The sequence below is a fragment of the Mizuhopecten yessoensis genome, unplaced genomic scaffold (assembly GCF_002113885.1).
Source record: "Mizuhopecten yessoensis strain PY_sf001 unplaced genomic scaffold, ASM211388v2 scaffold7547, whole genome shotgun sequence".
Classification (NCBI taxonomy): Eukaryota; Metazoa; Mollusca; class Bivalvia; order Pectinida; family Pectinidae; genus Mizuhopecten; species Mizuhopecten yessoensis.
Window position 1 is genome coordinate 480,618 of NW_018407102.1, and position 17,053 is coordinate 497,670.

Below are 17,053 nucleotides of genomic sequence, written 5' to 3' on the forward strand. Positions count from 1 at the left end.
CACGGAACATCTATTAAACTGACAATCTGTAACAGATACTGACCATCTGTAAGAAATACTGACCATCTTTACGAAATACTGACCCTGACCATCTGTAAGAAATACTGACCATCTGTAAAGAAAATAACTGATGACAAATCAACATACAAGTAAATTTATTTTAATAAAATGTTTCTTGTATTCATGCAAACACAATCACTTGTATGTATGGAAAACCTGTTTTGTGAATCAACATTAAAAAACAGAATGCATACATTAATGTGATTATCCTTACTAATCAGTGCTGCTGCTTGTCACATTTAAGTGTTTAACACGTAACATTGTTTCCCAATCTAAAAAATTATGCACATAATCATGTAATAAAAACAGTTTTGCACAATTAAAACAGCAAGTTTTCCATAAGTGTCCTAGTGAATAAAATGTAGATTATCTCCATTAGTTTATTGCTTCGTTCAACTCTTAATTCAACTTCAGCCAGCTTGTCATTGAATTATTTAGCATCTTCAAATTATTTCCATCCATAATTTCAAATGCCACTTGAAAACAGTTTTTTTTATTCCTACATTTTCTGTAATGAGACAATCCAGTTTCAGAATCTTGATAACTTTCAAGCTTAACATAAACAATGATTGGTAGACACATTTACTGTGTCCAATAAATCATTAACAGCAGCATTATATTTCAACATTATCATGATTAGTGGTCTTTTTTATTAACACTAGCGAAACTTGTCGGCACCATTGAGTTATAACATGACTTCCTATAGCACTGAAGGGCGCCCTGTGGCTACAAGGTTGTACTGTAGGAGTTCAGGATGTTCTGTAGTAGAGTAGCTATTAAGGGTGTCCTGTTGCTATCATAGTTGTCCTTTTCCTATCAAGGGTTTCCTGTTGCTATGGTGCCGGTCAAGCCTGACAAGGCGTCCTTTAGCGGTGTTTGGCATTGAAGGCATCCAGTGGATAACTGATGAAGGCAAATAATTTGCTAGTTTTACAGTCCTCCGTTACCTGAGCTCAACCATATCTTTCCTTGTCTTGGGCAATCTCTGCTTGCCTCTTCAGAATTTCAGCATTCTTTTTCTTTATCAGCAGTATTCTTGCATCTAGATCGCTGAGGTGGCCAGGGGGTTCTAGTGATAAAAATAAGCATTTAAAGCTAAATTTCAATTCAAAATCATCTTCATTACCATCTAAAATTAAAAGCCATGAAATGAACAAAATCATTCAACTATCTTGATTTTATGTGGATTTAATTTTGTTTTGTCAAACAGTCAACACTTCTTTAAAGAATATTGTGCAGGCTTTATAGAATATGCACGTAACAGATTTATGTTCATACCAGAACGAAATCGAAAAAATATTGTTCAATCCTTAAGTGTTATGTGTTTGCATTCAAAAGTTTTAGTTATCATTAACATCCGAATATATTTTCAATATTGAAGTGTGTGAACAGGCTAACATCACCATAACGTTTGCTTCAAACAGTTGTCTAATATTACTCAAAGCAGGAGGAAAATCATCAAGATGATGCTGATCAAATTGTGTTTAAAACTGTTAATTTCTGTTATTTCTTCTTGTAATGCTGATAGAGGAAATTGCAGTGGAAATGTAAATATAAGGGTTTGAAGTAAAGGCATGGGAAGGTGTTAGATCCAAATAAAGAACCAGTACCAATACGATATGTTGTATTTCATTCAAATTCGAGACATAACAAAGAAGTCACAAAAAACAGTTTTGTACCTATGGTGGCATATTTCTGCCATCGAGTTGGCGACTTTTGACTACATAATCTTTTAGTTAGGATGTCAACAAAAATAACCGACGAGTTGGTGTCACATCCGAGCAGAAACACGTCATAAAGCCGAGATCCCGACATGCTAGATAATTATTTTGGATTTATCTTGGCAAGTAAATTAGCAAGTCCACACATTCTTCAGTTTATATCGACATCTTCTTGTGTGATGTTCACATCTTCTTGTGTTATGTTCACATCTTCTTGTGTTATGTTAACATATTTAAGTCTTAAGTAGTCAACTCAATAGCAGAAATATGCCACAACTGTAATATCTATTACAGATGTCTGAGGATGTGCAGTGGACCTGAAATACCTGTTACAGTAGGGGCTGGTTTAGGTGTATCCTTAGTAACAATAGTCTTTTTAGGTAACTCTGAGTCGGTTGTTTCTACCCTTCTAGTAACTGTCACTTCATGTCGGTCATCATCGTGTCTTTGCAGTTTGGCTTTTTTGTGCTGAACAGGTCTTCCTAAACGGTCATGAATGGACATTCTTTTTGTTGGTGATGTTTCTTGTCGGGCTGGAATACAAAAGTAACATGCTGATTTATTAAGGCAAGCGCTTCCTGTCTAAATTGAATTCATATTTACCGCATATTAATTTGTAGTATTTGTTTTTCAAAGAACAGTGGAAATGATATATTAAGCAAATACAAATGAAAAGAGTAAAATTTGAGACATCATAGCAAAATATTTCTATGAATATTTTATGATTGACAGAGTTTTCTCCCTTGATCTATATCTACTGCAAAAATATAAATGTTAAATATCCTGTTATCTAACCAAGCCAGAGATAATTATGTGAAAACACAGTGCGGTATATATCAAAACATATTTCAAGAAGCCTTTGTTACCTTGTGATTCCTCATCCCTCCACACAACCTTGGTGTGATTGTGACCATCACTGTCCTTATCCTCCTTAGTTGTAGGTGACCTTGACCTCTCCTTGATCACAGATCTTTCCTTGAAACCTTTGTTGTCAATGGTTACAGTAAAGTTCTTACTTTTAGCACTAGAATCCTCCTTCTCTTTCACTTTCTCCTGTTCACGCCTCCTCTTAGACTTGCTCTTTATTTCCTTCACTGATTGTTCTTGTGATGGCAAATCCTTACCGTTTCCTTGAGCATCACTCGTTTTAGAACTAACAGAAACAACACTTGTCAATATTTTTTTCGAAGGTATCTCCTTTTCCGTTGTTTTTTCCTCGTCAAAATCCATGAGTCTTTTCCTTCTCTGCTCCTTAGCGTTTGCTTGTCCTTCTTCAACTGCACTGTCCCTGTCAATTTTGTCACCATGATTTTCTTTTTGAACCGGATGATTAGCTTTGTCACGATCTTTCTGATTTGATCGACTACTAGTACCTTTGCCACTGTCTTTCTGAACAGGTCGACTATCTTTGTCAATGTTCTTCTGAACAGGCTGATTACCTTTGTCATTATCTTTTGGAACAAGTCCACTGCTAGTACCTTTGTCATTGTCTTTCTGACCAGATTGATTACCTTTATCATTATCTTTCCAAGTTGTACGACTACTTGTATCTTTGTCATTGTCTTTCTGTACACGGCGACTATCTTTGTCTTCATCTTTTTGAAGAGAACGACCACCTTTTCCATTGTCTTTCTGAACAGTTCGACTACTTTTCTCGGTTTCATATTTATTAGAGTTATTTTTGTTTTCGTTGCCTGCTTTTTCTACCAAACTCGACATTTTATCACTACCAACATGTCTTTCTCCATTGATATCTTTCAGGGATTTGTTTTCTTTGCTGAAATTTTTCGATGCAGTGCCAGAGTTACTCACTTTGCTCCAATTTTGATAAGTATATTGTCCTTCCTTGGCATCCTTATCTCTGTCTTTTTTGTCCATATTTCTGTCCGGCCGTCTGTCTTTTTCCGTAATAGAATCTTTATTTCTATACCGATCTCTCCTGTCTCTCTCTCTGTCGTACCTGTCATCAGCCCTGTCTCTATCCTTGCCTTTACCATATCTATCCTCCTGATCATATCGACCTCTCTTGTACCTGTCTCCCTTACTTGATGCACTACTCTTATTTCTAGCAGAGTCCATATCCTCCTTTCGGCCAACCATTCTTGTCCTGTTGTAATCTTCCTCTCGTTTTTTAATTCTTTCCTCTGCTTCCTTTTGCCGCTTGACTTTCTCTCTTTGTCTCCTTTCACGTTCAATGTCTGCTGTTTCTCTCTCTGTCTTCCGTGAATTTTTATTTCTCCACCCCTCCTCGCTCGAGTCACTATCACTGGAATCTGAAAATGAGCTGCTGTCACTGCTACTAGCGCTACTTGATTCACTTTCTGATGAGGACTCGACAGGTTTTTTACCTCTGGAAGATTTTTTGTGTTCCTGTACTTTTTCACCACTCTTCCTTTGTTTTGATTCGTTCTCTTTTCTGCTTGATTGTTCCTCTCGTGTCTTACTTTTCTTTTGCTGTGACACTTCTCTTTTGTGTCCATCTAAATTTTTATTGTCTCTTTCGATCTTTTTCTGTCTTGCTGCTAGCCTTTCGCGTTCTTTCTCAAACATTTCTCTGCTTTTGGCTGATTTTTTAGACTGCAATGATTTGCCTTCAGAGTCTTTTTCTTTTCTATCACCTTTCCTACTATCCTTTCTGCTGTCCAATTTTTCATCCATCCAATCCTTAGTGGAAACTTTCTTTTTTAACGCAGCTAAATCTCTTGATGGAGATACATGTTTTCTATGTGGTGACCTTGACCTTGCAGAATTTGTCGATTTTACCTTCTCAAAAGAGGATGACCTTGACACACGATTAGTTGGCTTTGACCTCTCAGATGATGATCTTGACCTGGAAGTAGGTTTTTTGGAGTAATTAGGCGAGTGTGCCCTAGCTACAGCTGGCCTTGATCTACTGTGGGAATGAACAGGTGATTTATCATTGTAATGAGATGGCACAGGTACATGATGTTGATCTGATGTTGAATGTGGCGATTTCTGTCTCTTGGAGTTCATTTCATCTTGTTGCATGATCTGTTTGACATCACTTTTACTCTCAGCTGCTTTGTTTGGCTGTACGGCATTTGGACCAAATATGTATTCTGGTCTTAACATTGAAACCTTTCCTGAAGATCTAGCCACTGCCTCAGATTTTTCGTGACTTTTAGATGAAGAATGTCTTTCTGGGGATGGACTTCTCCATGAAGATTTCAACCTAGGGGATTTTGACCTGTGTGATTTGGACCTTGGAGACTTTGACCTTGGTGATTTGGACCTAGGGGATTTGGACCTGTGTGATTTGGACCTTGGAGACTTTAACTGTGGTGATTTTGAACAAGACCTGGTCCTTGATATTGGCTTTGTCTCAATGATCAGTCGATTACTGGATGACTTACTAGAGGAATATTTCACAGTTCTGCTTTGAGAGACACTCTCACGTGATTTGTCACTTGTTTTTGACTGTACACTTTTAACTTCCTGTTCAGTTTTACAATTCTCCTTCTCTCTGCTAGTTGTCCTAACAGATTTCTCTTTAGATTCAGGTTTGGTCACTTCTGTGGAATGAACACGAGTGTTTGTGTCTATTATTTTACTGCTGTCTTTTTTAGTCTGGACGGTGTCAGAGACCGGTTTCATGTCTATTTTCATGTCACACGCTACATCAGCATTCTTGCTGTTTTCTTTTGGAAGTGTCTTTGATGTGTCCTTCACGTTGCTGCCTGAGTTTGAACTACTGCTGCTGTCACTAGACGATGACACATTTTTACTCTCCTCATTATCGGAGGAAGTGGCACTGTCTGAAGATACATCTGACGCACATAGCTCATCATCTTTTTTCTCTTCCTCTTCATCAGAACTTTGATTTTCTTCATCCTCTTCTGAGTTGGATTCGTATCTTGAAAATTTGTCTACCACTGAAAAACAAAATCAAATATAATAACAATTCATGTACGTAAGAAAAGGACAAATTCATTTCTCGTGACACAAGAATATAACATTTCTGAGGCCATTTGTATAAACCATCTCAAAGTTCAGGAGAATGTATTGTCTATGGGAAATCTTAAGACTTGAAGAAATCTCAAGAGTTGAGATGTGTTATACAAGTGAAGTCAGGACATTTAAACACAGATTACTACCTTTATAATATCCCTCACAGTACTTTTTTAAGTAATGTTGGAAAATAAAAACATGAATCCTAAGAGTGCATATCCTCAATAATGTATACTAATCTCAGTAATTTTGCCTCTAGACTTGGTTTTTTTTCTTACTTCATTAACAAATTGTAACCCTGACTTTTCACTTAGACCATGGCGTAGGTTGTACCTTTCGTTTTGTTGAAATAAAATTTCAGGAAGGATGCATATTTTGTTTTGTTAGAGTACCAGTAGGTTCAATGTTTTATTATATTAGACATTGAGGTAACTTGTGTATTTTATTAAATGTAGGAACAAACTATACATTTTTTATTTGGTGTATGGTTAGGTTTTACCTTTTGTTTTATTAGAGGTTGGGTTAGGTTGTACCTTTTGTTTTATTCGAAGTTGGTTAGGTTTTACCTTTTGTTTTATTAGAGGTTGGGTTGTACCTTTTGTTTTATTATAGGTTGGGTTAGGTTGTACCTTTTGTTTTTATTAGAGGTTGGGTTAGGTTGTACCTTTTGTTTTATTTGAGGTATGGTTAGGTTGAACCTTTTGTTTTATTCGAGGTATGGTTAGGTTGTACCTTTCGTTTTATTAGAGGTTGGGTTGTACCTTTTGTTTTATTATAGGTTGGGTTAGGTTGTACCTTTTGTTTTTATTAGAGGTTGGGTTAGGTTGTTCCTTTTGTTTTATTAGAGGTTGGGTTGTACCTTTTTGTTTTATTAGAGGTTGGATTAGGTTGTACCTTTTGTTTTATTAGAGGTTGGGTTGTACCTTTTGTTTTATTTGGTGTATGGTTAGGTTTTACCTTTTGTTTTATTAGAGGTTGGGTTGTACCTTTTGTTTTATTAGAGGTTGGGTGGTATCTTTTTGTTTTATTAGAGGTTGGGTTGTACCTTTTCTTTTATTAGAGGTTGGGTTAGGTTGTACCTTTTGTATTATTTGAGGCTGGGTAAGGTTGTAGCGTTTGATTTATTAGAGGTTGGGGCAGGTTGTAGCGTTTGTTTTATTAGAGGGTGGGTCAGGTTGTAGCGTTTGATTTATTAGAGGTTGTGTCAGGTTGTAGCGTTTGCTTTATTAGAGGTTGGGTCAGGCTGTAGCGATTGATTTATTAGAGGTTGTGTCAGGTTGTAGCGTTTGCTTTATTAGAGGTTGGGTCAGGCTGTAGCGATTGATTTATTAGAGGTTGTGTCAGGTTGTAGCATTTGCTTTATTAGAGGTTGGGGCAGGTTGTAGCGTTTGATTTATTAGAGGTTGGATCAGGTTGTAGCGTTTGCTTTATTAGAGGTTGGGTCAGGTTGTAGCGTTTGAGTTATTAGAGGTTGGGTTAGGTTGTAGCGTTTGATTTATTAGAGGTTGGATCAGGTTGTAGCGTTTGCTTTATTAGAGGTTGGGTCAGGTTGTAGAGTTTGATTTATTAGAGGTTGGATCAGGTTGTAGCGTTTGCTTTATTAGAGGTTGGGTCAGGTTGTAGAGTTTGATTTATTAGAGGTTGGATCAGGTTGTAGCGTTTGCTTTATTAGAGGTTGGGTCAGGTTGTAGAGTTTGATTTATTAGAGGTTGGATCAGGTTGTAGCGTTTGCTTTATTAGAGGTTGGGTCAGGCTGTAGCGATTGATTTATTAGAGGTTGTGTCAGGTTGTAGCATTTGCTTTATTAGAGGTTGGGGCAGGTTGTAGCGTTTGTTTTATTAGAGGGTGGGTCAGGTTGTAGCGTTTGATTTATTAGAGGTTGGGTCAGGCTGTAGCGTTTGATTTATTAGAGGTTGTGTCAGGTTGTAGCATTTGCTTTATTAGAGGTTGGGTCATGTTGTAGCGTTTGATTTATTAGAGGTTGGGTTAGGTTGTAGCGTTTGATTTATAGGGGTTGGGTCAGGTGTAGCGTTTGATTTATTAGAGGTTGGGTCAGGTTGTGGCGTTTGATTTATTCGAGGTTGGGTTAGGTTGTACCTTTTGTTTTGTTCGAGGTTGGGTAAGGTTGTAGCGTTTGATTTATTAGAGGTTGGATCAGGTTGTAGCGTTTGCTTTATTAGAGGTTGGGTCAGGTTGTAGAGTTTGATTTATTAGAGGTTGGATCAGGTTGTAGCGTTTGATTTATTAGAGGTTGGGTCAGGTTGTAGCATTTGATTTATTAGAGGTTGGGTCTGGTTGTAGCATTTGCTTTATTAGAGGTTGGGTCAGGCTGTAGCGTTTGATTTATTAGAGGTTGTGTCAGGTTGTAGCATTTGCTTTATTAGAGGTTGGGTCAGGTTGTAGCGTTTGATTTATTAGAGGTTGGATCAGGTTGTAGCGTTTGATTTATTAGAGGTTTGGTCAGATTGTACCATTTGTTTTATTAGTGTTAGGGTTAGTTCATACCTTTTGTTTTATTAGAGGTTGGGGTAGGTTATACCTTTTGTTTTATTAGAAGTTGGGGTAGGTTGTACCTTTTGTTTTGTTAGAGGTTGGATTCGGTTGTGCCTTTTGTTTTATTAGAGGTTGGGTTGTACCTTTTGTTTTATTAGAGGTTGGGTTGTACCTTTTGTTTTATTAGAGGTTGGGTTGTACCTTTTTGTTTTATTAGAGGTTGGATTAGGTTGTACCTTTTGTTTTATTAGAGGTTGGGTTGTACCTTTTTGTTTTATTAGAGGTTGGGTTGTACCTTTTGTTTTATTAGTGGTTGGGTTAGGTTGTACCTTTTATTTTATTTGAGGTAAGGGTAGGTTGTATCTTTTGTTTTATCAGAGTTTAGGTTATACCTTTTGTTTTATTAGAGGTTTGGCTTGGTTGTACCTTTTGTTTTATTAGAGGTTAGGGTAGGTTGTACCTTTTGTTTTATCAGAGTTTAGGTTGTACCTTTTGTTTTTTTAGAGGTTGGGGTTGGTTATACCTTTTGTTTTATCTGAGTTTAGGTTGTACCTTTTGTTTTATTAGAGGTTGGGCTTGGTTGTACCTTTTGTTTTATTAGAGGTTGGGCTTGGTTGTACCTTTTGTTTTATTAGAGGTTCGGGTAGGTTGTACCTTTTGTTTTATCAGAGTTTAGGTTGTACCTTTTGTTTTTTTAGAGGTTAGGGTAGGTTATACCTTTTGTTTTATCAGAGTTTAGGTTATACCTTTTGTTTTATTAGAGGTTGGGTTGTACCTTCTGTTTTATTAGTGGTTGGGTTAGGTTGTACCTTTTATTTTATTTGAGGTAAGGGTAGGTTGTACCTTTTGTTTTATCAGAGTTTAGGTTGTACCTTTTGTTTTATTAGAGGTTAGGGTAGGTTGTACCTTTTGTTTTATCAGAGTTTAGGTTGTACCTTTTGTTTTTTTAGAGGTTAGGGTAGGTTATACCTTTTGTTTTATCAGAGTTTAGGTTATACCTTTTGTTTTATTAGAGGTTGGGGTAGGTTATACCTTTTGTTTTTTTTGAGGTTGGGGTAGGTTTTACCTTTTGTTTTATCAGAGTTTAGGTTATACCTTTTGTTTTTTTAGAGGTTAGGGTAGGTTATACCTTTTGTTTTATCAGAGTTTAGGTTATACCTTTTGTTTTATCAGAGTTTAGGTTATACCTTTTGTTTTATTAGAGTTTGGGGTAGGGGTACCACTCCTGTCAGACCCCACCCACTTGTCCTGTGGACGGAGGAGTTGGGTGGCTGCGTCTGACTTGCTGGGTTGCTCCTCTACCATTGGTATAGTGTGGATTTGCACCAGATTACTGCCCCTGTTGCTCCCTGTAGTGGGTCTCCTGTCATCTCGATGTCGTGAGGAATATGAATTATTGGAGTAATTTCTTCTGCTGTCGCTATGGTGATGGTTGTGATCATCATGGTGATGGCGATCATCCCGACGCTGGTAGGACGAATGCTTTCTGTCAGTGGCCTGTAAGGATCAAAAATAAATTACAACATAAGAGAAGGAAAAGATTGCATCATTGTCTGACTTATCTATTTTCTATGCAATACTATTAAAAGCTTCAAAATGTCCACATGTATTATACTTGGGTAACCCAACGACCTACACTATCATAGTCTTGTGCTACCACGTTTTCTAAAAGCATTTACAAGAGGTAAAAGTATGACAAAATTTATCAAAACAATAAGATTCATTGTTTAGATAATCATTATCTATGACAACTGTCCTTTCTGTCACTATATTGCTAGAAAATCAAAACAACTTTTGAAAGTCTCAAATTCAATATATTATTTTCATATAGTGATTGAATGAACCCTACTTATCCATGTTTAATTATGTTTTGTATTGTTCGAACAAAAAATCTTAATATCTATACTAAAAGCAACAGAATTATTGTCAGCTATCAGTCCTGAAATATCAGAATCGTGAACCTTATGCAGATTGATTGTTTTTCAAATTGACAGTACTTCATAATGGGCTAACATAACAGGTTGTAATATAATCATAATGTGTAACCATCAAAGCCAAGTTAGATACATGTATATATATTCCAAAAGTTAATGTTGATTCAGTTTCTTCTCTTGTTTACCTTCGCATGCCAGCACAACAACTTTAAACCCAAATTTGTATCTATGGCATCCTATCAGAAAGAGTGTTGAACACTGACATCACATCACAGAGAGACAACACATGTGTTATGTCAGGATACTACATGTATAAAAACTTTTCCCTACAGAATTCAACTACATAATCGCTCTTAGAACATCAATCTTTTGTTTATTACGTATACTTGATTGGTGTCTGACTTTTTACAAGTGCTGAAGTAAACAGGTTTGACCAGGTGGTTGGTCCAACTAATGAATAAAGGTATTCTGTACACTTGTAGTTACAGAGCATCCTAGCATGAAAACATACAACTGTGATTAATGTACGAGTCAAAACCCAAACCTACAGAATGTCATACACATCCATAGGAGTTTGTGTGTATATTGACAGGGCACTACCACATGTTATATAAAAAGATTAAACAGTTACAAAGCTAGGAGATCAATGTGTTCTAAACTAAAAAGCTAAAATGTTATGGTGGCATCACCATATTTTATCCCTGCTTGATTTACGTTTTGCAATGACTTATGAAGGGCTGAATTTTCTTTACTTCTGGGATCAAGAGATGAATTCTACCTTTAAAATTACCATGCATTATTAGTTTTAAATTTTTAAGGACCTGGAATGGTCTCCATTCACTGATATTACATTCATATGTTACATTCAAAAGACTCAAACATTTTACACTAACAGATGATGTATGGTCACTTCTAGGTTTTTTGGAAAGTAGTGCTGCCTTTCTGAGAGCTAGTAACTCATCATCCTCGTCAGATTGTCCATCTTCATCCTGTGATGACCGAGTCCTATTCTGTAATCACAACAAGTCATCTTTAAAGCAGTTAAAGCTACATAATTATAACACACCTGTAATTAAAGTAGTATTCTTGTAGAATACAGTGCTTCATGCATTACACCTGTAAAGAGCTTACATATAATAATACAACATTCTCATCAATTGAGTGCTCTACATCATACAAATTTAAACAAAGCTTAATGTAATTGTTTTCCCTATAGAGTGAAGTGCCCTTTATACAAAATAGTTACACTCAGACTTATAACATGTAGTTAGTTTTCATATACTGGAGAATGAGTGATCCACACATGCATTATAGCATACAATATGCAATACCACCTGAAACTTATGAGCAGCATTCTCAAGCTCTAGTGCTACAAATTAAACAGTACACCTACAATTATCAGTGTTTTCACGACAGAGTTCAGTATTTCAGCTAGGATACATATGGGCATTGATTTTGTTTCCCACACACTACAACATGACCTTAGTGCCGGAGTATCTAATTAACAACAGTGGCCTCATATAACAGTGCCCTTCTCGAGTGCTATCCAATATACAATGTACATGGGAGTGATCAATACATCTATTTTACAGTTTATAACTACAGTATTTGCAGTACTTCACCTGTATTGTTCTATATAAATACATAACAATACACATTTCTGTTTTGTCAGATTTAATCATGGACAGTATATATGTACTGAGGTATTCATGTTCTCAATAACAAAATAAAATCCATTATAATTACCGTCTTCATAGATGCCAATACAGCATTCCTCAAGGCAACCAAGTCCTCCTGAAACAAAAATAAAATAAAATGAAATGAAATGTACTTTGTACATGTAAGTTATTAATACACTCTACGTCATATTGAAGATTATGTCAATGTAGGGTTGTGAGGGTGTGTGCATGGCAAAGAAGGATGTGTAGTCGTGTGTATGAATACTAATGATTTAGAGAGTGAAGTTTGGTTTTAAAGGTGTCAAAGGATTCTGGAGTTACCAGTTGGTCATGTCAGGAGGCAGTTAATTGCACTTTGGGATAGTTCTAGGAAAGAAAGAGAATTTACAATAGTCAGCTTTACAGTGAGGAATCTGATAGAAAAGATGATGAGAATGTCTGGATTGTCATAACTGTGGTGTCAAGGGGAGGTCTTTATTGATGGCAACTCTATTTTGTGATATTTTATACATCATAGTAAGACGGTCATAATTACATCTATCAGCGAGGCTGGGCCAGTTAAGATGCTGGATCATGTCAATAACGCTTGAGGTGTTCTGGTAGCGGTTAGTGACAATTAAACCTTGCACTGGCTGTACCACAAATGAAGCCTATAGTTTTATTTGCTTTGTAATGTTGTTAATGTGGAAATCACATTTCAGATCTTGTAAGTTGTTGGAATGTGACACCTAAGTATTTTGCTTTGTCAGTGTGTGCTAGGCAGTGACCATGTTGGAGGAAATTGTGTTTAATGGGTTTTTTTATTTTTGGTGATCGAGCGAACACTACATATCTGGGGATGCAATCCCATTTTCCACCATTTTTCTCAATCTGCCAGTTTGTTAAGGACGTTTTGTTGGGAAATAGATGTTACACTGGAGGAGACAGGTGTATACACAATAGTGTCGTCGGCAAACAGTCTAACTTAGGATGCGAGATCGAGGGGCATGTCATTGATATAGTATCAAAACAAACTTAGTCCAAGGACAGACCCCTGAATCAACTGGCACGTAGGTAGATTGTTCGTCGTCGAATATAACTTATTGTGGACATTTCCCCTGATGCTGTAGTGATGGAGTTTATGAAGCAACAAGTTGAGATTGACTTTGTCAAAAGCCTTAAGAAATCGAGAATGAGAACATCAATTTGTTTGTGAATTTCCAAGCTGGTGTCGAAACAAGATGTTATTGTTATCAGCATGTGTCATGATGGAACTGACAAGTTGACAACTATGTGTTCAAGTCATTAACTGCAGACACATGTCAAAGAAATAGGCCTATAGTTTTCAGGATTATATTTTGTTGCTTTTTTTAAATATAGGGGAAACACAAGCAGTTTTCCAATCATTGGGCACAGTACCAGGTTCGATAGAATGATTGAAAAGTAAGCTCAAAATTGGTGATACTTCAAGAGCCATTTCCTTCAGAAATTTTGGTTTGATATTGTCTGGGCCTGCTACTTTTGTTGGGTTAAGATTTTTCAGTAGTTTTGTGACCCCTTCATTTGTTATATGTATGTTGGTCAGGATAGTGTGATTGTGGTTTGTTATGTTATATTTTTGTTTAAAATCTGCAGAAGTTATTGAGTTGGGTTTTGTGAAAACTGACTGGAGTTGTTCATTTAAAATCTCTGCTTTTGAATGAGAGTCCACAAGTCCACAAGCATGAATTAGTGCATATCAACTTTATATCACTGTTTTTGTCAAAAGCACACGAGGATAATAGCAGATGATTACAAATCAATGTTTGATCATATATAATACCTCAATATATAATACCAAATGAACGCATTGTGTGCACATTCCCTACTGTCAGTCTCCAATTTCACATGTCACTGCAGGAAATCACAGATCATAAAAGAGCTTGTCAGGCTGTCACCTTGGGTAATTAAGCGTATAGCACCGATATGGTCTTCGACATACCATACAATATCTTCCAAGTTTTGTTTGACAGACTGATAAGATAAATAATATTTTTATCTATTCAAAATGGCCCTCATATATGTGGCTTAATATTTAGAGTGATTACTGATCATCCTTTGCTGAAATTTTAAAGTTGACATTGCAATGTTTGATTATCTTTTTTTAGAAACACGTGATGACAACTGCTGACAACTGCTGTATATACATGCCAGAACCATATGTTACTGTGTATCATTGTTGTCTTTTTATTTTTCACCACAGCTGTCGACACCAGCTTGGGCTCTCACACAAGGCATGGAAATCACAGAACAGGAACAAATACAAACACATCAGTAAGATAAACTCGTAATATGCCAGATCGTTTGAAATACTAAACAGCATCACCGGACATAACTGCGTAAAGAGAAAGTCAACAAAACCAGCAACGTGTTTTCTGTGATAACCCGATATATCGCGGATGTTTACGCATTGAACTCCACTGTGCCATAGTTTGAAAACTACTTCATGCATTCAATTTTATAAATAGCAAATTCAAGCTAACCTATGACAAATATGTACAACACTAGATAATGCAAAACTCAGGCATTCTTCCTGATATTTCAGAGTAACTTTACCTCATCTTCCGACGCCATCTTGAATGTGCTACACTTCCTGTACGTAATGAATACACGTGGTTTGATTTTTCGGTTGCCTAAAGTGTTAGTCGCAATCTTGCGATCTGGCCGTGCCCGGATCGTCAAGGGACCATGACAAGTTGTTTTTTAATTAAACATATCTATACCGTTTACTAGATCGACGACGAATCGCATTGATCAAAGTATTAGAAAAAAAGTTAAGACATTTTTTTTCAGTATCGGTTTAAACCTGCCAAACTATATACTGATGTCTTATATTTAAATGCTTTATATGCCCGTTTTAAGTTGCCCTTTTTAGATATGTTTAGATATGTTTAAATGTGATTGCATGAAGCATGATGTTCATCTGTGATTAAAGTATGAAGCTAGCTGCTGCTCCTGCCTTTGTGCTATATTATGTTAGCTTGTGTACTGCAGTATGCTTTAAATGTATCTTTAAATTTTAAGTTTTCAATTTGTTTATGATATATTATCAGCCTGTGATATGCTCTAAATTTATCTGTGATTATGTTGAATCACGGACTTAGATATCTAATCTAATTCCGTGGTTGAATATATGACCTTTCATAAGAATAATAAGAATATAACAAATCCTGAGTTACTGGGGTGCAGGTCGAGCATACCATGCTGGTAGGGGGCTCCCTAACCCTTGGAGCTGACCATGTACCACTGTACTATCTTTTCTCAAGTTCTTCTTTTTATATCTTTCCTTCATCTCATAATATAAGCAAATGTGATCAAATAATAAATGAATTTCAAAATGTGATAATTGTAACATGCTACTTTTACCGCATTAAATATTATTATTATTATTATTCAAAATTAAATATGTTTTATTGGATGCTTACTCTCTATTTGTATCTTTTACAGCATGAACATATCTTGTTTAATTAATAAAACATTGTTTTATGTATGTTTTATTTGTTATGTCGATTGTAAAAGCTCACTAAACGAGCTTGTGTTTATCTTTGTAATCATATCGACGTTAAATAAAATGTACTTGACTTGACTTGTCTGTGGAAAAGTAGCACTGATCATAACTGGTCAGAGACGTATATATATGTAATATATACGTCTCTGAGATGAGTAGCGTTAGGCTTCGAACAAAAAAACTGATGTGCAATAATAAGGGTCATGCACATCTTTTCAATGGGAATCTCGCCAATCTTAAAACATTAATGCTAGGACGAACAAAGATATTTCGATAACAGTGCCATGGCTAATAATATTTAAATAGATATTACCACAATAAACACTTCGCATTAAAGCCCTTTTGGTCACTGTGGAGTATAACATATAGATAGATATAGATACACCGAAAACATGATGTAAATTTTTATCCAAATTAGATGTCAAAATTAAAGTCATAAAATTCTTTTCGAACAAAAAAGTAAATCATTATACAATGTAGGTCCTAATAGGAAAATGACGTAACGTGAAAGACTAACGGCACGTCTCTGCACGTGTTTCCTCAAATGTGATGCTATATTGTAACAAGGAAAGAAATAAAGTTGAAACTATACACATTCTGTTCTTTGGTCTTTACATTGAATACATGTAGTATTTAAGCATGCCTAGATATCTTTGCGTGTATTAGTTTGATAAGTTATACAAAATGTAAGTAAATTAAGTAGAACCGCGATTGGGTATAGCCTCATATATTAATAGTTTCTCCGTCACTGACGATACGTCATTGACTCCGCAATACGGCCGTATTTGACTCTGGGTACTATGTAAGACCCATCTTAAATAAGATTCATCAGTTTGGAAATGTGTAATATAAAAGTGTTACTTTCTTCACAAACAACGTACGTATTAAACGTGTCGTAGCGTTTCAAGACCGACTGGTCCCTTTGTATTGTCAAGCTATGACTGATCGCCTATCGATAGGAAGCGTATACACACTGCATCAGATAGGTACAGGTAGGATGTAGATCTAGCCCCCTCCCCTGTTACGTCAATATCGGGCCCTACATATTACTCAGTCGGTGTCCCCCTCGTCTCTGTTCATGTTTTGAGTTTATCGTAATTTTGATTGTTCTTTGATTTGTCTTGTGTTTGTGTGTGGTTACCATTTACCTATCTTGGCAATGTCCCAATCGGCGATGTGATTTTTGGGTATTAGCGTGATCTGTTAATGCCGATTTATTGTACTTGGTGGCGGATGTTTTGCGTGTGGATCTGGTAATGTGATGTTGCTTATTTACTCTACGTCCTGTTAATGTTCCCTCAGACGTGGACCTTTCCTCCCAGTTTCTACTACTTAACTGGACTCAAGGATATAATGCACACCGTCTTCGAAATAGTATAACTTGATAACAGCGATGTCTGGTGAAGTTGCGCGTCCGGTGGAGTCATCGATTCAGTGTCAGCTTAGACAGGATTTGCGCGTGAAATTTATGAAAAGTAAACATTTCGACTTACTTGGTGGGTTTTTTATTGTTCCACCACGGGATATTCAATGGCATGTCTAAAAATACAACACTTTCCTTTTTTTCTTTTCTCAATTATGCGCAAGTCCGCCAGACATAAACTGCGACGTATCCACGAGGTAAGTTTCATTTGCGTCGTTTTGTTGTTATTCGCCATTACAACATTATTT

General features: G+C 36.3%; 1 protein-coding gene across 1 annotated transcript; it reads right to left on the minus strand.

Moving 5' to 3' along the window:
• Positions 1 to 138: 138 nt before the first annotated feature.
• On the minus strand, positions 139 to 14,481 carry LOC110453937 (uncharacterized protein DDB_G0283697-like). Its single transcript, XM_021503182.1, has 7 exons — positions 14,431 to 14,481; positions 11,924 to 11,971; positions 11,071 to 11,187; positions 9,431 to 9,740; positions 2,648 to 5,674; positions 2,108 to 2,314; positions 139 to 1,129 (listed from the first exon to the last, which is right to left on the minus strand). Exons 1-7 carry the CDS (start codon positions 14,446 to 14,448, stop codon positions 1,014 to 1,016), a joined length of 3,843 nt encoding a protein of 1,280 aa, XP_021358857.1. The 5' UTR covers positions 14,449 to 14,481; the 3' UTR covers positions 139 to 1,013.
• Between the last annotated feature and the right edge of the window lie 2,572 nt (positions 14,482 to 17,053).